This window comes from Spermophilus citellus (genome assembly GCF_964194105.1).
Source record: "Spermophilus citellus genome assembly, chromosome: 1".
Classification (NCBI taxonomy): domain Eukaryota; kingdom Metazoa; phylum Chordata; class Mammalia; order Rodentia; family Sciuridae; genus Spermophilus; species Spermophilus citellus.
The window spans coordinates 25,067,799-25,093,286 of record NC_138182.1 but is presented as its reverse complement, the minus strand read 5'-3'; the positions used below and the strand labels follow the sequence as shown (position 1 = coordinate 25,093,286).

Here is a 25,488-nt window from a genome sequence, read left to right as displayed (position 1 = left end):
TTCCCCCAAACTTTCTATTACAGAAATTTCAAGCATTAAAAAAAAAAAAAAAAAAAAGCCAGATGCCATTGTGCACGCCTATAATCCCAGCAGCTTGAAAGGCTAGACAGGAGGATTGCAAGTTCATCTCAAAATAAAAAACAAAAAGGGCCGGGATATAGCTCAGTGTTAAAGTGTCCCTGGGTTAAATCTCTAGTACCAAAAAAAAAAAAAAAAAAAAAAAAAGAGAGAGAGAGAGAGAGAGAGAGAGATAAAAGAAAGAAACAAACAAAAAGAGAGAAAAGAATTAAGTAATTATCACCCATATGTCCACCTCCTAAATTCAACCATTGTTAACAATTTGCCATATTTTGTATATATAGTTCAAATGTGGGCAGGGGTGGGCTATGTGTTTTTCTTTGTTTTGAATCATTTTAAAGTGGGCTTATCACACTATAATACTTTACCCCTAAATCCTTTGTATATATCTCCTAAGGACATTCTCCTGTATAACCACACCAAAATTATCATACCAAAGAAATTACTTAATATCATCATCTAATGTTCAAATTTCCATAATTTTCTTCAAATGTCTTTTATAGATTTTTTAAAAAAGAATCCAGAATAACACATAACATTTTCTTAGGTTTCTTTAATCTTACTCTAGAACCATCCCCTTTGTTTTTTGCCCATTACATTAACTTTTTAAATTAAAACTGAGATGAGGGCTGGGGATGTGGCTCAAATGGTAGCGTGCTCGCCTGGCATGCGTGCGGCCCAGGTTTGATCCTCAGCACCACATATAAACAAAGATGTTGTGTCCGCCGAAAACTAAAAAATATTTTTAAAAAAACTGAGATGAAACTAAACAAATAAAACTGGCCTTTTTTTTCTTATTTAACAAATTAACATATCTTGCATTACTCTAAGCTAGTAATTACTCCACACAGGAGATTAAAGAAGGGAGGGACAAAGAACAAATATTTATTGAGGGCCTCTGCTGGCCAGGGATTTGCTCGTTAGTGCTCATAATTACATATGTATTAAACATATTCAGTCCTCATAGTTACAAAGACATGTGCTGTCATCTTGCACTGTGCAGGCTCTTTGGATATATTATATTCAAAACAATCCTGTGAAGTACATATAGCTTGTTATACAAATGAGGACATTAAGGCTCCAAAGAGGAGAACTTGTCAAAATTTGTGGCTAAAAAAATGGAAGAAAAGAGGATCTAACCCAGGAGTTCTGACCCTTCCTGTACTCTATGCAATCAAGACCTCTTTTTGGACCATTAGAAGGTCTTATGGGCATTCTGTCTACTTTATTGGCAGTAGACACAGTCCTCAGATTTTGACCTCAGTTCTGCCACCATGGAAGGAATGGTGAAGAATTGCAACAGTCAGAAAACATTGATAGCTATCTGTACAGGCTTTGAAGAAATCCAGTGGGCAGCCCAGACCCATGATGGATTTCAGGTCAGCAACACCAAGAGACCAAAGCAAATGAGTCATCCAGTTTTTAAAGAAGAGAAAACTAGCTTGGAGTAAATACCTTAGCAAAGCCTAATTGGGTTAGAGATGAGGGTGGGAATACAGTGTCAAAGTAATTTGGACCCTTCATGTTTGTTGCTTAGCCTTGTGCCTCAAAAGGAGCTGGCCTAGGATGTTAATGGTGATAGATTATTAGCCTGAGAAATTCAATCAATAGATGAACTTGCCTATGAGTAACTGTCTAGTGGATATCCCTGATGGTCTTTCCTAATAGGTTGTCAACAAAACACAGAAGGTAGCAATCAAGAAATTATGCAAATCCTATTCATTTCTCCCATTAAGTATTCACAGTACAGAATATACAAGACTGGCCCTAATACTCAATTATATGACTAAATCAGCTTTGTAACCTTGAAATGTCATTTTATTTGTCACCCCACATTTTGTAGGAAGTAGAATCTACACGTGATAAGGTTACATCACTTCCCTGGGCATCATTTCTCTCCTGTACCATAAAGTGTTTGGGCCAAATGATGTTTTAGGTCTCTTCTAGGTCTAATGTTTTCTGATTCCACAAAGGAACCCAGTGGGTCCTTTTGGAGTTTTGCTGAAAACCATGACATGTGAATTGACACCCATGGTAGGAAGTGTTATTGCTGTGAGGATTCCCAGTGGGCACAGCAGAAAACTTGAGCTGTAAGTTAGGCAATTGTGCTGGGAGTGGTGGCACATGCCTATAATCCCAGCAACTTAGGAGGCTGAGGCAGGAGGATCACAAGTTTGAGGCCAGTCTGGGCATCTGAATAAACCCCTCTTACAATAAAAAATTAAAAGGATTGGATTTGTAGCTCAGTGGTAGAGCACCCCTGGGTTCAATCACCATTATAGAAAATGGAATTTTGGTTTATCTTAGCCACAATACAATGCCCCTAAACTCCTAACTAATCAAAGGTAAGTGCATTTTCCTGTTTTAATTATTCTTTTTGTTTTTTCATTAGATATGTAAATGCTTTCAAATTCTTGAGTCTGGAAAGAATCAAAACCTTTGAAGAACTTTCACCAAATACCACCTCCATGTTTGATGTAAGTCATGAAGTTTAGCTACTCAGTGCATCCTAACAGAACACTTTCCTGGCTCCACCCAAACACCAACTCTAGGAATCTAGTAGCTCTTGGTGAAGGTCAGCAATCAGCAATGATTAAAATGATAGTATCATCTGGGCATGGTGGTGCATGCCTATAATCCCAGTGACTCTGGAGGCTGAGGCAGGAGGAAAGGAAGTTCCAGGCCAGCCTCAGCAAATTAATGAGACCCTGTCTTAAAGTAAAATTTTAGAAAAAGTACAGGGAGTGTACTGGATTTCATTCTCAGTACAAAAAACAAAACAAACAAAAAACATGATAGTGTTTGGGAGACTGACAACCAGCCTTAGCTATGCAAAACTAATTTGAAAGTGAATTACATGGTTTGAAGATGAGCCATAATTCACTCTAGGGCCGAAGTCCTTTTTTGTAGAAATTTAGTCCCTTAAAAATTTCATGTGTTTCTAAGAATCTTGGCTCCTTTTTTAAAAAATATTTATTTTTTAAGTGTAGTTGGACACAATGCCTTTATTTTATTTACCCACCTTTATGTGGTGCTGAGGATCGAACCCAGGTCCCCACACATGCTAGGTGAGCACTCTACCACTGAGCTCTCTACCCTAGCCCCAGCCCCAGAATCTTGGCTCTTATGATATATTCTTTCCTTGAAAGTAGTGGAGGAACTCCTAGTTGTCAGTGACTAGAACTTGTGATGCAGCAACTTTGAGTCCAGAAGAAGTCCACCTAGGCTTTCGGTCCTTTTCCCCCCAGGTTCTGCAGGCTGAATAGCCATGTTCCTACTCAGACACACTGGGAGAAGAAAACCAAGACAGCCTTGCAAACAAGAGCCTCTCCCAGCTCTTCTTTCCAAAGCCCTAGATGTGAGGTTGACAGAACAAGGAGAGGAGAGGAAGGTTGGCCAGGATGGCACTTCTCTCAGGGCAGATCCTAGGTACTCTGAATGTGATCTCCACACAAGCTCAGTGCCAGAGTCTAGAAGCAGGCCAGAAATGGCTCTCAGGACCCATCCACACCCACTGAGTTAGATACCACCTTGTCACAGATCCCAGGAGATTCCTGTGCACATTAAAGTTAGAGAAATGCTGATGATAATTGTATTCCACAAAGACCTGGAAGAACAACACTTGAAAGTTTTTCAAATGCATCACATAGTCAACGTGGCTATGAGACGAGCACAGTCACATTAAAAAACACAAAAACCTGCTGGATGTAGTGGTACACGCCTGTAATCCCAGCAGCTCGGGAGGCTGAGGCAGAAGGATCACCAGTTCAAAGCCAGCCTCAGAAAAAGCGAGGCACTAAGCAACTCACATCTCTAAATAAAATACAAAATATGGCTAGGGATGTGGCTCAGTGGACGAGTGCCCCTGAGTTCAATCTCTAGTACCACCCCTCACACACACTCACACACACACAAAAAACATGTTGAACACACCAGACAGAGGGATAAGATGATTTAAAAATATAAACATTTAAATTTTAACTAGCAAAACACAAAGGTAATGTAGATGGAAATTTTGTTTTGTTGCTTGGTACATAGGGTGCAAGTCCAGAAAAACAATACGGAGCAAAACATGGAAGATTTCTCAACTTTAACACTAACCCTAATGTAGTGGTATAGCTATACTGTGACAGTTTGCATGTTTGCTTAGGTGTTTACTGATAAAGATGTGAACACAACTCAGTAAGAGCCTTAGGGGAGTCAGGAACATGATATGAAGTCTGTTTTCTAGAATATGCCATATTAATAGTCATGGAGAGTCTACATAAAAATGCTAAAGACAACTCCATGAAATCTAATCATTGGGAACTATGAACAAGGAGAGTCTAAAAATTTTGTAGAATCTTCAAGAAATCAAACTATATCTTTATAATTTCCCAGACTTTTTACATATTGTAACCACCAAATGAAAGCATACGCATAGCCAACCATCATCTGCCAAAATTAGTTTTAATATATCTATGTAATTCACATAAAAGTTTCCTGTGGCAAGTGCTAACCTGTTACCTGCTGTTTTCCTTTTGTTTAAGTCTATTTACTTTACCTTCAGGAGGAAGGGCTTCAAAGCCACTGTGAATAGACATTACTTGTAAATGATCCAGTTTGTAGTTGCTGATATGTAGATTTGTGTCAATAGGTAGGGATTGTGGAGACCAAGATCAGCACCTGGAGTGACCTCAGAGGTACATCCCAGTATCATCCCCCAGACTTAATGTGGACCGCTCTGGGCCAGGCAAGTGTTTAACCTTCTTCATTTGTTCCCCATTAGGACTATCAGTTGGACAGTAGCACTCTGCTGACCTCCCCTTTGCTGAAACGCTTCACCTGGACTGACAGCAAACCCAAGGCCTCACTAAAGATTGAGTAAGGAAGCCGAGCACCTTTTCTGTCATCAACTGATGTGGGGAGGGTAAAGGAAGATACAAGGGAAAATGGTTTAATGAGGGATATTTGAGGACTAGACTACTTGCCTTCCTGAACAGAAAGCTGTTTTTCCCCAAAGGGCAAGAAAGGGGGCCATAAAATTGGGCAAATGCATTCCAGACTCTAGGAAGGAAAGCTAGTGTTTAAGAGGGGAAAATGTTCACAAAAATTCCTGCGAAACACATGAAACACAAAGCCTTAGAGGGAAGGTTCCTGAGCCCAGCTGTGAAGGGTATAGGTGGAAACATGCTTATGGGAGTAGGAAACAATGACCCCCCATTGTTCCCTGGAATAGCAGGATTTGTACAAGAGAGGTCCCACTACTGCCAGGCCTAAGACATGCCACTCTGAGAACTCAGCCCTTCCAAATAAGGACTTTCTACTTCTTGTTGATCCTGTTACTCTTTTCTCACTTGAGATTTCTCCACAGATCCCTGGCTTGTTTAGTCAGTTTCCCCCTCCATACTGTGGCCATTACTGTCAGAATTGCTTGCAATTGTACTTTCTACTCGACTGGTCATAGGTGTCTTTTCAGCAACTCTATGCTAGTCTCTACCTCTGATTGTCCAAGTAGACATTCTCTCCTTTCCTGGACCAAATGCCTGCCCCTTTCACCTAAAGGCAGAACCCACTCCTCTTAAGTCAGGGATCAAGCAGACTTTTTCTCAAAGGCCAGATAGTGAGCTGGTCAGTTCTGCAGCCACAGACAATACATAAACAAGTAGGCATGACCGTGAATACATGAGAAGATGCTCAACATCATTAGTCATCAAGGAAATGCAAATAAAAACCACCATGAGATATCACTTGACACCTTTGAAGATAGCTGCAATCAAAAAGTCTGTTGCAAAGCATGTGAAGAAATTAGAACACTTATACATTACTGGGATAATGTTCTTACAGGTTAGTAGTTGCTCAGAAGGTTAAACAGTTATCCAAATGAGGCAGTAATTTTACTTTTAATTATATACCCAAGAGAAATGAAAACTTATGCCCACACAAAAACTTATATACAAATCTTCCCAATGTAATAATTCATAATAGCTAAAAGTAGAAACAACCCAAATGCCCATCAATTTATGGATAAATAAAATGAGGTATATCTATACAATAGAATAGTATGTATACTATACTATTGTATGTATTGTATGTATGTATACTATTGTATGTATGTATTGTATGTATATTACTATAGTATGGATGAACCTTGAAAATATTATGCTAAGTAGAAGAACCTATTCATAAAATATTATGTCTTATATAGTTCCTTTTACATGAACGCCCAGAGTAGGCAAATCTAGAGACAAAAAGTAGACCAGTGGTTGTCAAGCCTGGTGGTATGGAAAGAGAGGAGAGACTACTAATGGATCTGGGTTTTGGAGAGTATCCAAATGTTCCAAAATTGTGCTGGTGGTTGCACAATTTGTGTATATACTTGTTAGCTTCACATTACTATAACAAAATACCTGACTGAGATAACTAACTTAGAAAAGGATTATTTTGGCTCCTGGTTTTGCATATTCCAGCCTAAGATCAGGCAGACCCATTGCTTTGGGCCTCAGATGGGAGTGTCAGATGTGATGGCTAGAAGTTTGTGGTGGTGCAAACTGCTTGCCTCACGGCCAAGAACAAAGAGAGAAAGAGAAGGGGCCAGAGTTCCACGGTCCCTTTTGAGGTCATGTCCCCTGTGACTTAAGGACCTCCCACTAAGCCCTACCTCCTGAAGGTCTCACCATCTCCCAGTAGCACTACTCTGGGACCAGCCATTTAGCACATGGACTTTTGGGGGCCATTAAAAATCCAAACTACAAGACTGAAAACCATTGATTTGCACACATTACATAGGTAAATTGTGCAGTATGTAAATTATATGTAATCAAGCTCTGGTTTAGAAGGAAACAAAACAAAACAGATGGCCTGCGGTGGATTTAGATGAACTGTTATCTAAATCCAAGCAAAGATGACAACAAATCCCCCTATAGGATACTTAGCTTAATTCACCAAGTCAGTTGGAAAGACAAGGACATTTCCATACAAATGTCTGCATACTTGTTCCTTTTAAGGTAAGCACAACAAAAGTGCCAGAGCTGAGACAGCAGATTAGAGGACACAACGAGGAAAGGATGGATATAAGGAGAAAGTCAAATACTGTTCTTTTTTTCTTCTTCTTATGTTGGAACACATCAGTAAGTGGGTGGCTACTTTTTTCTTGACTTTTGTTGAAGAAAACAAAACCATAATTTGTGTCCTGTTCTCTGAGAACACAGATGTGCTCCTCCAGACCAGCCATTCACAAGGTTCTCTTCTTAGTCCTGCTCCTGTTAAATGACAACAAAAAATTAAAATATGAAGAGAAGCTTCTCTTCCTCCTGTATCCATCTTAGGCTGGATGTAACCTACAGAACGACCCTGGAGCCTTGCTAGTAAAACACAGCCTCGTGATTTAAAAAGCTTTCCCTCTAGAACACAAGCATGATAGAAAGACAGATGTGACAGATGTTACCACTTTTGTGTGTAACGCTCTTTGTTTCTTAAAATGATTTTAAAAATTACCACAAATGTGGTTGCTTAAAAATAAAGGAATTTACTTTTTCTTAGTTTTGGAGGCCACAAGTACGAAGGTATTGGCAGCCAAATTCCCTCCACAGGCTGTAGAGGAGAATCCATTCCTTGCCTCTACAGCTTCTGGTGGTTTGGGGCATTCCTTGGCTTGTGGCTGAACCTCTCAGCTCCATCTTCACATGGACTTCTCCTCTCTGTGTGGTCATGATCTCCCTCTGCCTTCATGTGACTGTATTTGGGCCTCACTTGGATAAGTGTCACTCTACAGACCTGAGCTTAATCATATATTTTGCCATATAAACTGATATTCAGTTTCCCTGGATTTGACATGGCTATTTGCAAGTCAGGGTAAAGGACATTTTTTTCTCATTGATCATATAAGCTATTTGACTTCAGAATACCTAAGTCTTGGAGTTATTTTCTACCTGGAATTATGGATTTACACTAACTAATCATATATTACACCCTTAGCCACTGGCATTTCTCCTTCTGCCCAGTGACACCAAGCTGGCATGAGGGAGCCAGTGTGCTGTTTTAGAACAAAGAAAATCTGATGAGGCTTAAATGGCCTCCCTAATTAATTCTAGGACAGATGTGGACAAATGTCCCACTAAGAGAGTGGCTTCTAGTGTCTTATTTTGAGAAACCTGTTCTGTACATTTGTTTTCCTTTTCTCTTTTTAGCTTGAGAGTAACCAGTAAAAGTAAGGAATCAGGGCTTTCCGAGGTCACCAAGCCTGGCTTCTTCCTGTCCAGCTGCGGACATATCAGATCTGCGCATGACAACTCAGAGCTGGGAAAGGAGGATTTGTGCTGCTCTCCACCCCCAGACTACAACTCCGTGGTGTTATACTCCACCCCGCCTGCTTAATGCATGACACAACCTTCTTTCTAGAAGCACAAGTGTACCTGCATTCTCAGAAAACTAGCTTTTGCCAGTATTATGCATATATGAGTTTACACCTTTACCTTTCCACAGGAGCCAGCTGCTTTTTGTGACTTTTAATAGTGCTTTTTTTTTTTTTACTAACAAGAATGTAACCCCAGATAGAGAATAGTGACAAGAACACTACTACTCAATCCTCATGTTACTCCTATTAGAGAAACTCTTTCTAAGCCCAATGACTTACCTGCTCCAGTCCCTGAAGCCTTAGGGCACACAAAACAAGAGGACTCCAGGAGATCACTGGACTCTACTAGGTCATCCCTTTACTGGAGGGATCATGCGCTGACCTAAGCAGTGTCTCAGAAGACCTCTAGCAGGCCTAAGACATGTAAGAAAGAGAGGGAAGAATGGGAAAAAGAGGGGAGATGAGAGAGAAAACAAGACTAGACATAAGACAGATTTTGAGATGCATTATATCAGGAGGGAGTAGGAGAGGGCATCTGCAATGCCACTTCTGTGGCTTCCCAGCCCTGACCAGTGGACTTTCAAGACACTAGCCAGGAGCACACAGGACAGAGAGGAAGGGACATTTCCTGGATTCTGGGAGACAAGGACAATTTTTTTGATTAAAGCAAATCTTAAGACTTTACCTATAGGACTGGTTCTATAGCCATTCCTATGAGTGGGATGTTTTATCACATTAAGGGTGGCACTCAACTGTCAGCTCATACTATTAGCCTCTCTAGTGAAATACACTGAGAACTTTCCAGAGCTAGTTTGGCTCCAGAGCATGATGGCCTGGCACTTGGCATGTTGCTCATGGGAAGCTAAGTAGCTAAGTGGTCTGTTAGGAATGTCTACTATTGGGCTCAAAGCTGCACGAAAAAATGATGTCAGATTGTATTTTGAATATTAATGTATAGACAAGACACTTAACTTTTTGTATCATCCTGTTGTGTACAGTTATTATAAAAGGAAGCTGAGGAGAATGAGAATGTAGTCTTATAGAGGGTTTTCTCTGTACCAAAACTAGAACTGATGGAATAAAATCTAATAAGGCAGAGTGAAAACTCTATCTCTGTACCAGCCAAACCAAGTCACCCAGAGTTGGGACCTGAAGCAGAGGAAGTTAATTGTGATTCCTTTTATTTAGTAGAGATTCCAGTCTCATGCTAATCTGGAAAGATGTGGAAGAGCATTAACCAATGTTTATTAAGCACTTTATGCTCCTTGAGAAAAAAAGGTGATATGTAATTTATGTAAGATGTTTCTATAGTTGGGACTCAGGATATTAATTAATGAGCCATCAAATACAGAAAAGCCTATTTCATCTGCTTTGGACCTTGCCTTGGGTCTGAGAATGGTGGAAATAGGGAGACAGGGTAGAAATAGGGAGACAGGGTAAGAAAGGGTGCCTCCTTCTCCAAGATCTAGAGATAAGTGCACCCTGGGTCTCTAACATGGCTCTGTTGGATGCTGTCTATGCAAGTTATACTTTGTGTACTTGGGATGTATGCAGCTGCTGAACCAGTCAAGAGCTGAACAAGCAACAGTGAATCACTTCTGGGAGAGCAGAGCATGCTTCCTTTTATGCATGTAACTTAAATCTAAGACCTGGACTCTCTAAGCAGAATGTATACTTATTTCCCTATTTGCCACATTTCTTGTTTAAGTTCTTTGTATGAAGAAATAGGAGAGTCAGCACATTCCCCAGTGAGATAGTGGGTGCCCCATGGAAGCTCTTGGGGACTTCCCAGCCAGGACAGAGGAATGAAGCAGGTCTCTCTACCAGGAACTAAATTCAAACAAAATCAGGTAGAGCCAGAAGAGGGGAGAAATCTTTGTTCTTCCTCTATCCATACACAAACACTCCAGTGAAAGCTGGCAGTAATATAAATCAGGTAATTAGATGGAGGTTAAACAGAACACTCCAATCCTCTTTCAGATCACATAAGGATTCAGCAATTGATGATAAAAAGAAAACCTTAGCTATTCATGTGATATCTTGATTTTAATAATCTAATTCTGAATAAAAAAAAAGATTTAGTATATACCCTTTTTCCAAAAAAGAAAAAATCTATTAGGATTCTGTTACTCAGCTTCTATAAGGACTGGGGCTTATAGCCTACATAAGTGCATCCTAAAAATGGTTCCATCTAGTCTTCATGTAGAAAGATAAATGGAAGCTTGTAATAATAGGTATATCTAATTGCAAAGCATTTGTTCATTAAAACAGCACTGAAAGTTAAAACACTAATTGATAGTCATATTAGAAACATTTGCCATTTATGACAAAAATGGTTAGCACTAACAAAAAACAAGTACTTCCTTCCAGGGCTTGTGAGATAATCTATGTATAACAGTATGGATGGAATGGGACTGAATGTACCTTGTGCAGATCTGTATCTAGTTAAACGCCCAAGAAATGATGCTCAGACATTAGTTTTAGCCAGGGGACAATTCTGTCCAAATGCTAAAAGATGTTGCTTAGTTTTTTGTTTTGTTTTTTAAAATCTATTATGTCTTATTTTACAGCCCATAAGAATGTCAAACATGAAACAGATACATACCAACTCCACTTATATTGATTAAAGGAGGAGTGCATCTTTGACTGGCAGTGGCAGTAACTTTATGTGTATGTGTGTTTTTGTTTCATGCTTAACTATTTAAATAAACTGGAATTTTAAAGTTACTTTTATACAAATCAAGAATATATGCTACAGATAAAAATAAGATATTGGTCCTACATTTCTAGTCATGATGAATGTATTTTGTATACTATTCATATAATAAAATTAACTTCCAAAAACATCTACATATTTTGTCCCTAACTTCCTTGTAAGTGGAAAAAAAAAAGGGGTCATGAGTGTCTCTGGGTAAGGGGGCAGGGAAGACTGGTATTCTCAAAGATCTCATTAAACACCAGTTATTAAGCACAGCACAAGAAAGATAAACCAAATGCTACTAAAGAGAGGGCATGGAGCTTTCCATCATTACTACACAATAGCTGCTCTAAGCAATTGGAACACTGCAAACTGTAATAAATAAATTAAAAAAACACAAAAACAAAATCAAACTAGGCAGATTGCCCAGAAAACCAAACACTAAAATGAATAAATTCATGAGACAAAGCATACACTGAGTGAGTGCTGGCTGCAGATGAAAGTACCCTCAATTAAAAAGAGGCAGTCTTCCCTAACCACTATTTTCAGCTGATAAACAATTATCATAATTAAAGGGTGTGTGAGAATATGTGTGCACATGTGTGTTAGAATTTATGTGCAGAAAACCATACAAAATGACAAGCAAAAGCACAAAATACAAGAACTTCCCTAAGAAAAGAACTTCTGTCAAGGAGTCTTCAATTTGGTTTTGTGGATGATGTCCTAGGAGGAACAACACAGGTAATAACTATTAAACATGGAGTAAGTGAACAACACTCTGTCTTGGAAAGTGGCTGTGTCATTTATTACCTGCCTGACCACAGGTATGAAGCTAGATTGCAGAAACATAAGGAGAAAAATTGGGCCTACTTTCATGGGGACAGAGGTGAGAAAAGGGGATAAATGACTAACTTCAGTAAACTTGTAGTTAAGAGGGCAAGCATTGGAAACTTTCAAGAAGCTGAAATCCTTTTGAAAATACTGGTTTTCAAAACCATCACTCATTTGGGCAAATGATTTGAAGAATACTTGAGGTATCAGCATCACATCATAGTTTAGAAATTTTTTCATGACTCTGGAAACTTACGGTATATTTGGAAATCCGCCCCACCACCCTTCCAGCAGGATGCTTTAATAAGGTTTATTGGACTTCTCAGTGTTAAACACACTACCAGATTTTTTGGTTTTACAGCTAGGAAATGTTGAAAAAATATCCTGGATCCCAATACAGGGCTGGCCAACTTTCTGAGGAAAAACACAAAACACAACCTAACCCCAAAATCCAACTTGATGCTCCTAGTATTCTTTTTTGGTCTGGATTGTGGTACATAAATGTGTTTACTGTGCGATAATTCAGACTGTACACTTATTTGTGAACTTTTACTTACATGAACATATGTGTATATGTATGCTATATTCAAAAAGATTATTAAATGAAAAAAACCCTGCCCCTTACTACCATGACTTTTCATGGAAGAAGCACCCATTTTTTAAAAGAGGAAGGGTTTAATCTTAGACTAAAACATATTAGCTACATATTTGAAATAAACCTGTACAGGTGCTCAATTTATGTCAAGATAACTCCACCAAATGTCCAAACTTAGCGGCACAGCACCACATAAAATGTTAGCTGTTTCTCCTTGTGATCATAGGGCTGAGTGGGAGCTGTGGTCACTACTACTGCCCAAGAAAGGATCCAAATCAAATTTCCAAGTATTGGTTTTTATTAATGTGTATTGCTTTTACATCATAGAGTTAAAATAGTATAAGTCTAATCCTTGTAAATTAGGCACCGTCATCTTTTATTTTCCATTTTAATTTGTACCCCAAAATACCTAATGAATATATGCTTTCCCATACATTGGGACCTGGAACACATCTAGAGAAAGGAATTGCCATCATTTGAGGTGTTTAACACATGCCAACAACTATTCTGAGGAATAAACTCATTTTATTTCTGAGGCAATCTAACATGATACATATTATCAGATGCATACTTTTCATTTTTTCATTCTGCTTTCTCTTCTAAATGGACAACCCAAGGATGCTGGTATACTTGACCCATTCCTCTCATCAACTTAGATGCTGTTCCAGCAATTCACCACCCATTCACCCCCAATGGACTCCACACTTTCTACTAGACCATTATTTGCTATTTTATTATTTGTCTTACAAAATAAAAAAATTGATCCCAAGTTCTTCTCCACCTATCACCCATTTCCTATTTTCCTTGACAGTAAAATTCCTGAAGCAAGTTGGTTATAAGACTTGTTTCCAGCTCGTTTCCCCCAGTCACTGTCAACCCTGCTCAAAGCCAGCAATCTTAATAACTGGCATGCTCAAAGAAAGACTGCTCTGCCTATCCATGAGCTGGTTGCTGAACCCAATGGTCAATTCTCAGTCCCAATCATACTTGACACATTAGCAGCTTCCTAAAAATACCTTCACTTTGATTCTAGAACATTACTTTCTTCCTCTCTCTAGCTACTTCTGTCCTTTTGGCTCATTTTACATGTCTTCCCTGACCTTTGAACATTGCTACAGGTACCCCAGAGCTCAGTTGTTGGAGCTTTTCTCTTTGTCTTTACTGACTCCTGTGACCTTAGCCAACATCAAGGCATTCTTAGGATGACTTTCATGTACAGATAGTCCTCTGCTCTAAACTCCAAACACATACAAGGACTAATCTGTTATTTCTTTTTAATGCTCTGGAAGACTATTTTTCAAAGTTAGTTGCTGCCATATCACCCATCCCACTAGACTTTAGGCAATGTGCCCCTGCCAATTCTGCATCACAGAATCAAGAGATGATTTCATGACTGACTTGTAATTAAAAGAATGTGGCAGGCATGACACTGCATGATGTAGAGGCTGGGTCAGAAAAGGTCATGCACTTCCCTCCCATCTGTTGGTACTTTATTTTCCAAAAGCTCCTGCTAGGAACCAGCAACATGCTTGGAGAAGCCAAAGGCACATAGAAAAGCCACATACAGGTGCTCAAGTGGCCAGTTTTCAAGTCAGACCAGCCCCAAAACTTGATTTCCTAGCTGAGGGCCCAAAGCAAGCACAAGCTTTTGCAGCTGTGCTCTATTCAAACTCCTGACCCACAGAATCTCAGAGCAGAATAAGATGTTTGTTTTATGCCATTAAGTTTCATGTTGTTACAACACAATAAAATCTCAAATTTAACAAGTCCCAGACCGAAACTCCCAATGATCTTGCCTCACTTCACATATCCTCAAACTCCCAAGTCTCTTTCAATGCAGGACAGTTCTCCATTCTATCAGCAGCAAGCCCAAACCTTGAGTCATTCTTGACTTTTCCTTACCCTATATCCAATGAACTGTAACATCTCTGTTGGCCCTATTTTTTAGAAATCTTAGTATTTTTGGTGGGGTTCTTTTTTTTTTGGTTTTCTTTTTTTTGGAACTGGGGGTCGAACCCAGGGCTTTGCAAACGCAAGGCAGACGCTTTGCCACTGAGCTACATCCCAGCCCCCTAGTTATATCCAGAATATAACCACTTCACAGGACCATTGCCAAATTTTCACCATCTTTCACTTGGAAGGCTGCTGGAGCTTCCTAAATAATGTTGCTCCTTCTCCCCCAGTCTGTTCTTAACGCAGTAGCCAAAGCGACTCTTCTGAAGTGTTGAACCATGTTCTCCTTCAGCTGAGAATCATCCTGCAGTTTCTTTTCATTGAGGGTAAAAGCCAAGTCCACAAGACACACCCACCCTCTGGCCCCAAGACCTTTCTGGGACCACTCGCTACTCTGCTTTCAATGCACTCACCTCTTTTCCATTCCTCCAAAATTCGTCTTGGCCTGGAATACTTTCCCCTCACTTGTTTGTAGGGCTGGCTCCTTCAAGTCCTTGTTCACTTATCACCTTTTTTTCAATGAGGCTTCCAACCCAGACCACCCACTATGAAACTGGACTGCCACCACCTCATTCCCCCACATCTAGATGGGCAAGATGAAACACAGGATGGATACATAAATGTGAATTGCAGATAAATTCTTAGTATAAATGCGGACGATGCAATACTGGAGGCATACACTAAAAATCTTTACCCTGGATGGTTTTTCTTTTAACTGTTACTACATTCTAACCTAACTACATACATTCCCAGGGGCATTGGTTCCAGGGGCTCCCTGTTGGTCCCCAAATCCACAATGCTCAAGTTGCTCATATAAAAAGCTGGGGTATTTACACATAACCAAGCTTACACTTTAAATCATTTCTAGAAGACTCTGACAACCAATACAATGCAAATACTATGGAAATAGTTGTTACAGAGCTACATCCCCAGCCCTATTTTGTATTTTATTTAGAGACAGGGTCTCACTGAATTGCTTAGTGCCTTTCTTTTGCTGAGGCTGGCTTTGAACTTACAATACTCCTGCCTTGGCCTCCTGAACTGCTGGGATTACAGGTGTGTGCCACTGCACCCAGCTCCCCTAATATTTTAAATTTGAGATTGGCTTAATTTGTAGATGTTAAAACCGAGGGCCAACTTGTCTACTCCCTACTAAGATGGAAGCTTTCAAAACAGAAAATTATGCCTGTTGTGGCCAGAGCTTTTTCCTTTGTTCCTAGAACTGTCTGGCATATAATAGGCATTCAGTAAATACTTAAAGAATGAGTAAAACTCAATTCATTGAACTGGCACTGAGGGGTTGAGAAGTTCACAGAACTCTAATCAGAATTTACTGGTTTCTTAACCACCAAACCATGTTGTGGTCAATACATTGTAAATACAATAATTTAAAAGTCTTCTGTTCTCCTCTTTCTCTTCCTACCCCTACAGTTTATATAGAAGATTTTAAACGTGTTCCTCACTGTGTGCCTGCTAAAAGTGGGAAGAACCACTGCTTTAAAGCAAACAAAAAATGATCAAGTTGTTTCATTTATATCAAATGTAATACTGGCCTAGCTCTAACTGTTATTTTTCACATTTTCCCAGAAGAAATTTAAAGCTAAAAGGCCTTTCAAACATACCCTCCACCCTAAGCAGACTAATTTTCCCCTTCCTCCCAGGAATCTACAATATGCATTTTGATTCCCATCAAAATCCATGGACATTCTTTCAGTATCGTTCCACAAAAAAAGTTTCCTGTAATGCCCTCCTTTTTCTGATTTCCAGAAAACCACAGATCTCAAACTAGAAATGACCCCTCTTCTAATACTGTTCACCTATTCCTCAAGCCCCTTATTGCCTTCTATCCTGCACAGTATTTCTTTAAACTTTTCCCTTCAAATGCACAAAAAACATGCGTGTGCATGTAATCACACCCCCCCCCCACACTTAATACCCAGGCTCAACAAATGTCAACATTTTGCCATTATTTCCTATCCTTTTATTCTGGATAATGTTTCTGGAGAAACTGGGGGAAGGGGTGCTTCTCATCCATATGGCAAATTAAAAAAAAAAATAAGTTGTTGTTGGGACACATGCCTTTATTTTATTTATTTTTATGTGGTGCTGAGGAACAAACCCAGTGCCTTGCACATGCTAGGCAAGTGCTTTATTGCTGAGCCACAATCCCGGCCCCACATATGGCAAATTAAGAAGACAAGAGACTGGCTAGCTACAGGGCTGGGGTGCTGCTCAGTGGTAAAGCGCTTGTCTAGCATGTGTGAAGCCCTGGGTTCCATCCCTAGCGACCCCCCCCCTCGCCCCTCCTCCAGAGTGGCTATACATCATTCCCTATTTCTTAACATAGGAATTCTCTCTCAATCATCCTATGAGTCTTGTATTGTATGAAAATGCTTGGATGTAACTATTCATTTTGTAATTACCAAGTCCCCAAATTGTAGTCTTAGTTCCTAGAACAGATCCAAGGACACAACAGATAGGCATTTAACAAATAACTAATAAATTAATTAATTAATGTTACCATTTCACTCAAAGACAAAAATTCTTCCAAAATACATTAAGTAATGTACAGCCTTTTAAAAACCCAATCATAAGACAATTGTCACTTTGTTATATGAACTGGTACCCCATCCCTCAAAAAAGGACAAATTTACCTCTGTAATTCTTTATTAAAAATACTGCTGTACACATAGAGACTGAAAACAGGATTAAAGATGAATAACACATATTGGGATCATGACATTAGAACTTAACATACTGGTGCTTTTTAGGGGAAGTTGTTGACGTCCAGATCACAGAACCAAGGTCAAAAGCAAAACACAAGGGTACCCTCAAAAAAATTTACAATGAAGTAAATATGCTAACAGAATTTAAAATAGGTACAAAAAACTAAAATGACCAACGTTACATGATTTTAAGAGTTGTCCTTTCTGTGCTTTTATCTGTCATAACAGGAAGGTATAAGAAGTTTACATCCTTAATTTGACTATCCTCAGATATTAAAATCTTCCTATGGATTAAAGATTAACTTTTAGACAACCTCTTAAATGGAATTACACTATGGAAAAGAGGGCTCCCCTAAAAAGCACCTAAGCAGAACTGAGAGTTCTTTTGAAAACCATTCCCAATAAAAACTAAATGAAAAATAAATATAAAACAAAGCTAAAAAAATATGCATTACCTGACACCAACTGTTCTCTGGCTGACAATATTTACTCATGGAAACATATCAGCTGTCTACCTTTTATATTGAAACCAAGTCCTGAGGTTAGGGGCTGAAGCAAACTAGCATTTATGATGCAGACATTCTTGGGTTTGTGATGTGAACTTGCCTTGCAGAGGGAAGTTTGCTGGTCTATACAGAATGAGAGATTCAAGCCCTATTATACCCCTGCCATTCCTTAGCTTTCACAAAACATTGGTCCACAAATTAAAATTTTCAAAAGTTCCCAGACCCCAAAAATAAAATAGATGATCCCCTTTCATTTTCAAAGAAAACAATATTGGAAAAAATCTCCAGCCCGCTTATAAATTAAGCATTTCATATTTCTTCTAGAATACAAGTAGTTCTTTTTTGTACAAAAGAATTACAATATGATTTGTCAAAAAACATATAAAAAGACAGCTGCTCTTTCTCAAATACATGAGCTAATGATAAAAGACTTTTGCATGTTAATGTCTCCAAGTTCTTGTTCCTTTTACATAAAAAAGAACATTATGGTGGCAAATGTTAATTATCTTTGAATATTGAACATTATGTTCTTTTAAAATCCATCCAGATCAAATGCAATAATTGATTTTCTTGTTAACTCAACAACTGATGCTACCAATCGTGGACTCAAACACTTGTTAAAATGTGTAAAGCGTGTCTCTGGTCTTCAAAGCTTTCAGGTGAAGAGAGGTGCTTTTTCTTGATGCAAATCTCAAGGCAGAGAAAAATCATTTTAAAGCTTATAAAAAGTGGACAGAGAAATATTAAAAACTTCTCTGAAATATACAAATGTGTACTATTATTAAAATTGAAGACAGTAACATCAGTTGCAAGTGCTTGGGAGTCTGTCCTGACCTTCTGAGTTTCCACATTTTCTTCATAGTTGAATGGTGAGCACCCAGTGCTAGTAAAACATTCAGTGCTGGGAAAGGAGATAGAGTCTTCATTACTGTTTTTTTATGAAAGAAAATTCCTATGTATTTGGCAGTCTTCAGTATCAAAGTATAGGTATTTCATTAACTAGAAATTCCATGAATACCCAAGTTTGGCGACAATTGCATGTCCAAAGAGTAAGAAAATTATGAGGAGGAAAATTCCAAACTTTTGAGATGGACTTATTCAGGAAGATTCCGCAGAATGAGTTATTATCAAAAGTACTATTACTTTGGGCTAAGCAGTGACTGCAAAGGCACAGCAGATCGTTATCCCTCCAAATTCAGGCTGTAAAATCTCAGAAAGCTCTTGATGCCAGACCACTGCTGTGTTAAGTTCATCTTCTGAACAGTGTCTCTGTGTCTGTATCCAGTGTAAAGTACCATTATAAAGCTGTGGTTCAAAGAACAGAACTTTATACAAGAAAAAAAAAAAAAAAAAAGGAAACTGGAAATAACCTAAAGTAATATACTCCTGAACTTTAGGCCTTTAACACAATTTCTTCATTTTTTTTTCTATTATAAAATTGTATAAATGTAAAACTGACTAGCAGGCAAGTGCCTTTTTAAAAAAATGCTCTGGGTGAATTTGGAGCAAAGAGCTAAACATGCTCCTTCAGTTACTGTTTATCTGATCCTTCTTTATAAGGATTTAAATCAACTAGTAGGGGAATTTATATCCAACAATTCACTGATATCTCTCTTTGTGTATTCTTAAAAACAAAACAAAAATCTCAATTTGAACTAACAGTGGGTGGCATATAGAGCTTGCATAAATATTCTTGTAAGAATTATGCACTATACTGTACTTGTATGAAATGATTTACCTGGTCCATTATGTCATTCAGGGTAACCCATCCCCAAAAGAACAAATTCTGCAACCCTCAATGGCAAAAATGCTGCCCAGTATGGTTTCCCAAAAATGTCCTTGCAAATAGTTTCCCTTAATAAGTATACAATGTGGCAAAAGTTCAAAGATCAGAAAAAAGTCTTTAAAAAATTAAAATTAGTGCATACAACAAGTGGAAAAAACAAAAGCAGGAGCATCATTCACCTGATGGTGCTCCTTGATCTGAAATGAATTCTTCACAGACAGAGCCTCCAATGGCAGCCAGAGCTCTTGAATAAGTGAAACATTCTTCCTTTCAAGTAACAGTGCACCTGACCCAAGTGCAAGCAGCTTTACTCATCTCCTATTTGTTTCCCCAATGTGAAAGGAGATGATGAAAACAGTTCAGCTGTAGTGCAATTTGCTACTGGTTAAGTTCCTCAGCCATGTCCTGCGGTGTTTTTAGCAAATACTACAACTGACCATTTGCAGCTGCAATCAGTTCTTGAAAAGTATTTTCAAAGCAGCGCTTTAAGTCACTGTAAGTCACCACAAGTACACTCTTCTCATCTCTGGAAATCAGGCTTATTTTTTCTGGCACACCAGCATCTAGCTGAAACAGATACATAAAATAAGAAGTTCATACCATGTGGAAGAGAATATACTTTATTTAGGACATTTCCAACAGTGATAACTGAAATGTTTTTAAAAACTTGTTACATTCCCTTTCAGATATCTATAAATACTTTTTCACTAGTCTTTATGGACCCAATTTTTAACTCAGATAATCTGTTTTTCAAATACTCTCTTTTGTCCCTTCTGCTTAAATATTTGTTTGCATTAGCATATGATTACATACTATTGATTTACAAGTTATAACAATTTACTACTATCTCCAAATCAAAAGTGCCTTCCTATCTGGGCATTCTTAATTAACTCCTGTTATTAAACTTTTTATACATTTACTTTTGGTATTTCCTCTCATGTAAATGTTAGCTACTCACTTTATCTGTTGCGATTTGGCAGTAACTTTTATGAGATTTTTACAAAACATAAATACCAATCCTTAGTCCATCAAATAACTTGCTTTGTTATGATTTTCACTTTCCTTGATAGTTTTCAATGTATATTTCTTCTTTTATTATTTCATTAACTGATTCATTAAAATATATTTAAAATCTGTTTAAGGTTCAAACTTTCAGAACAATTCACTCATTAATTTGTGTCATTTCCACCAAAATAAGCTTATGTAAAATCTTAATTTACACTCTTCAAAGTCAGAAAATTGTCACACTTCAGATTTGGAATAAATTTATTAATATCAGCTATTTAAAAAAAATTTTTTAGTTGGACACAATACCTTTATTTTATTTATTTACTTATTTTATGTGGTGCTGAAGATTGAACCCAGTGCCTCACATGTGCAAGGCAAGCACTCCACCACTAAGCCACAACCCCAGCCCCAATACTAGCTATTTTTATGATATAAAACAAAATTTCTTCAAATGTTCCATTTTTCTGATATTCATTACATAGTCTTTCTTTATCATAACGGTCTATGGCTTATTCCACCTGTTCCAGCTTTCTGTTAATATTAGTTCTATGTATTTCTAATTACTGGTGCTTTGATAAATTATATTCCACACATTGCTCTGAAGAATATATTTTGCCTTTAGGAAAAATAAAAGAAAAATAAATATGTAAATTATAATGGGTTAATTTAATGGTATATATAGTTTTGTGCTGCTGAAAATACTCTAGAAAGTTTTAAAGAAATTCCAAACAAGACAAAGCCTAACATTTTCCCCAAAGGGTAATTACTGCATTGTGCATTAACAGCTCAAAAATACGTGCTCTATGTAGGTATTTTCTCCTCTGGTACTTAAAAAGGCCAAGGATCTGTAAATATTTTCTGTAAAGGGCTATACAGTAAATGTTTAGGTTTTGGGGAACACGTATTAGTCTCTGTCACATACTTTTTTCCCCTCCAACTTTTTAAAAATATGAAACTATTTTGGCTTATAGGGATATAAATGGACAGCTGTGAAATAGATTTGCCTGCTGGCCATAGTTTGCCAATCCCTGGTTTACACATAAACCTACACAAAGACTAGAATTTACTTCTAAAGATCAGTTTTAGACTCTGCACTTCCACATAATCCATTTAAAAAAATAGTGTTCCTCCTTTCCTCAGTAAATTGTTTCTCTAAGCACTTTCAAACTCCCTTTTTTTTGGTGGGGGAGGGGGATACTAGGGATTAAACTCAGGGGCACTTCATTCACCACTGAGCTACCCCAGCCCTTTCCTTTTTTATTTCGAGGAAGAGTCTGGCCTTGAACTTGTGATCCACTTGCGATCCTTCTGCTTCACCCTCTTGAGTCACTGGGATTATAGGTGTGCATCACGAGGCCCGGCTCCTAGCACTTTCAAAAACATACAGCTCACATCTCACAAAAGTTTATGACATATCTCTATTTAATTCATCTAATCACCAAATTCACTTATACCACTTTTGCACATTTATTATTATAGTACTGTAGTTGACAATATAGGAACTAATAACAATACCATTCACAATGACTAGATTCAATTTTTAAAAAACATTTTAAAAAATAATTTTTCTGTTTTCCCATTCATTGTTTTATTTGGTACCACAAAATTACATGTAAATAAAATGTAGTACAAGAGGGGCAAAACAGTCATTTTTGACCACTACAAAAGACCCATAATAAAAAATTCCGAATTTCTCTTATAAGGTGTTAGAAAATCACAAAAAAATATCTTGTAGAGTACAGAAGGAGTATATACTGATTTCTTAAGTCTCCTAATCTTTGTATAAGATGCATCTCTATAAATTACACGTAGCATTGTGATCTTCAAAATCTAGATACGAATTACCTTGTTAAGACAAGAAATGATATGACTGAGGTCAATCCAGGGAGCACCTGCTTCTGTCACCTGATGAAAAAGATGATCCCTAAAGAGTTTCAACAGATAACGGTCTCCAGTCTCTGACCAAGTAGGATCCTTCTGAAACCTGGGGGAAGTTAATATTTCACCTCAGTAACTCATGCTGTATGCCACATGGCCACCTGTTCATTTCTCAGACTCAAAACTAGTTTAATTTTTTCCCTAATGAAAAGAGATTTTATGTAGTGTTTTTGTTTGTTTGTTTGTTTTTTAAATCCATTAAACACCGAAGTACATAAATTTCAATTCTCGGGGGGCAATAACCATCTATGAATTATTGTACCTCTTACTTCAGTCCTTACAATTAGATAAAATGGAGAACAAAGAAAGAAAACTTTAGACATCTTTAGACTAAAGTTCTAAGACAATATTCTTTTTTCCTTCCTTCCCAAGTCAGAGATGGCCAGCTAAGTTTTCCACTTCATTAATGAGCACAATACAGAAAAATGTTCAGAAACAAAATAAAACAAAGGTAGAGTTTGGTTTCCTACCATTTTACCTAAAGGAAAGTTGCAAAGAACTAGAGAACCAGACAACCACTGTTACTTTTCAGTGATCTTAGGAACTGACAGTCTAGTGGGGAAACATATGTTATTCAAATAATCAAAGAAAGTGTTAACTACATATTGTAAACTACATATTTATACAATGCTATTATAAGAAAGGGATAGGATATAGAATGGAACCATGGATTCCTCTGGAAGGAAGGTTTTCCAGAGGAAGTAGTGGCTGCTTTTCCAGAGGAAGAATGCCCCCTTTATTTAGAGAGATGGATACTTGTAAAGGGCAACATGGAACACGGAGAAACTTTAAGAAAGGTGTTTCTAAATGCAGTGTTTTTTTTTTTTTTAAAGGAGAAAAGAAAAAGTGTGAAAATAGAATATAAAGGGAGGGAAGGCAAGAAGATAGGGCAAGGAGGAGCCAGAAAGAAGACAAGGTCAAAAAGAGAAGAGGGAGGAAAGAAAAAACCTAGAGAGAGAGAGAGAGAGAGAGAGAGAGAGTGAGTGTGTGTGTGTGTATGTGACCTGAAGCAAGAAGGAGAAATAAATAGATAAGGACCACAGTAATGTACCCTTGATTTACATTTAAAAACTGGGACATGGCAGAGGGTATAGCTCAGTAGTAAAATGCTCAGATAAGCATGCAGGAGACTTAATCCCCAGTACCATCAAGTCACTGTGGAGAGCTCCAATTAAAATGCAGATTAAGCATATACATTTATCTTTGTTCCCTTTCAAATTGTCACCAAATCAACAGTAAAATGTCTTTAAAAGGATGATAAACACAGGGATCAGAAGTAACAAAGTAGATAAGAGATGTTCATAAAATTTTGGAAAGTGCAAATCAGATGGGTTAAATGTTAAGACTTAGCTGATTGAACAAAAAGGAACTCTAATCTAGGGTTGCAGTCAGGGGGAAATCCACAAAAAGATGCCAATGAGTAAGGCTCAAGAACTGACAGGGCCGGGCTGGGGTTGTGGCTCAGTGGTAGAATGCTCATCTAGCCTGCTTGAGGCACTGAGTTCGATCTTCAGCACCACATAAATGTGAAATAAAGATATGTGTCCACTTAAAACTAAAAAAATATTAAAAAAAAGAACTGATAAGGCCTATGACAGGTGGAGATATGGGTTGAAGTCAGCAGAATTAAGGAAAGATTCTATAAACAGCAAATAGATTACTCATCTCAGCCCTGCTCCTAGCTCTGCCTTGAAGAAATATAGATGTTTACTTCGTAGAAGGGATGAAGCAGAAAAGCTCCAGCTCCAACGATGCCAGCAAAACAGTAGCTGAGGAGGTGAAGAGTGGTGGATAATACATTATTGGACAAGCACCTCCCCGCTGCCTGGTTTCCAAACCATGGCTGTCAGGAGTATACCACGAACAGTAGGTCAGAACATTCTTTCCAGGGGATGCCAAAATTAGCCAAGAAAGAAGATATTTGAGAGTACACAAAAAATGAACAAAAACTAAGCTTAATAGTATATATTCTTATCTAAAGAAAAGCTCAATGTTCTATAATTCCTACAGAGCTTTTTAGGACCTCATTTTTAATAGTAATGGGTAGCCAAGTGTACAAAACCCTTTGAAGAGAAAACAAAATAAAGCAAGCCCTTATTTCCTGAGATATTACAGGGAACAGAACAAATCCCACTCCATTACCTAAAAAAGAAAAAAACCAACCACCACCAAAAATTCTCTCAGTGTCATTGACAAAAATGATATAAAACATTCAAAGAACAGAAAAGTTTTGGGAAATTAAAAATATGACAGCAGAAATTTAAAAATTCAAAAGGATCAGAACAAACTTGAAGTTTAATTTTAAAATTTAGAGAGAATGAAACTTGAAACAATACCCAGAAATAATAATTAAAAAAAATAGAAGAAATATTAGAAAACCACAAAAATCTAACATCTGAGCAATAGGAATTACTATAAGGGGAATAAAAGAGTTACTAAAGAAGTAGTGAGGGGGCTGGGGTTGTGGCTCAGCGGTAACAGCACATGCCTAGCACATGTGAGGCCCTGGGTTTGATCCTCAGCATCATATAAAAATAAATAAGTAAAGGTATTGTGTCCAACTACAACTAAAAAATAAATATTTAAAAAGAATTAAATAAAAAAAGAAGAAAAGTAGTAAAAAAAAAAAAAAAAGAAGAAGAAGAAAAGTAGTAAAGATCCTAGAAGAGAAAAACTTAATTTCCAAGATTAAAAGGACCCACTTGTTTTTTGAAACTAAAACACACATCAAGGAACATCACTGTGAATTTCTGAACATAAGTGGCAAAGCCCTAAAAGCTTGGAAGAAAGGGAAAAATTTGGAGAGAAAATGGCTTTAAATTTGTCTGGCAGTTAAAAGACAATGGAACAATGTTTCATACTCTGAACAAAACTATCATTACTTTTAGTTAACAAAATCAATAAATAGCAATTAAAGTGTAGAAATCATAAAGGAGGAAATGTAACTATCATTATTTGTAGATGGTAAGACCATAAACTGGGAAACTCAAAAATCTATTATAAATTTATCCAAACAAGATATCAGGTGTACAAA

At 37.7% G+C, this 25,488-nt stretch overlaps 2 protein-coding genes across 9 annotated transcripts in view; one reads left to right on the top strand and one right to left on the bottom strand.

Moving 5' to 3' along the window:
• Nucleotides 1–11,257, top strand: part of FLT1 (fms related receptor tyrosine kinase 1) — a 169,955-nt gene extending 158,698 nt beyond the window's left edge. Inside the window, exons 28-30 of the mRNA XM_081300650.1 lie at nucleotides 2,471–2,555; nucleotides 4,847–4,941; nucleotides 8,247–11,257. Coding sequence (XP_081156776.1) covers nucleotides 2,471–2,555; nucleotides 4,847–4,941; nucleotides 8,247–8,433 — 367 coding nt within the window. The 3' untranslated portion in view covers nucleotides 8,434–11,257. The remainder of the gene's footprint in view (nucleotides 1–2,470; nucleotides 2,556–4,846; nucleotides 4,942–8,246) is intronic.
• Nucleotides 11,258–19,061: 7,804 nt separating this feature from the next.
• Nucleotides 19,062–25,488, bottom strand: part of PAN3 (poly(A) specific ribonuclease subunit PAN3) — a 135,834-nt gene continuing 129,407 nt past the window's right edge. For 6 of the 8 annotated variants that reach the window (XM_081293126.1, XM_081293125.1, XM_081293131.1 and 3 more), the window contains 2 exons: nucleotides 22,362–22,500; nucleotides 19,062–20,075 (listed from right to left, as the gene is read on the bottom strand). In XM_081293126.1, coding sequence (XP_081149252.1) covers nucleotides 19,935–20,075; nucleotides 22,362–22,500 — 280 coding nt within the window. In that variant the 3' untranslated portion in view covers nucleotides 19,062–19,934. Of the gene's footprint in view, nucleotides 20,076–20,730; nucleotides 21,887–22,361; nucleotides 22,501–25,488 lie in introns of those variants that run through there. The other 2 variants (XM_081293127.1, XM_081293130.1) reach the window with 2 other exon arrangements.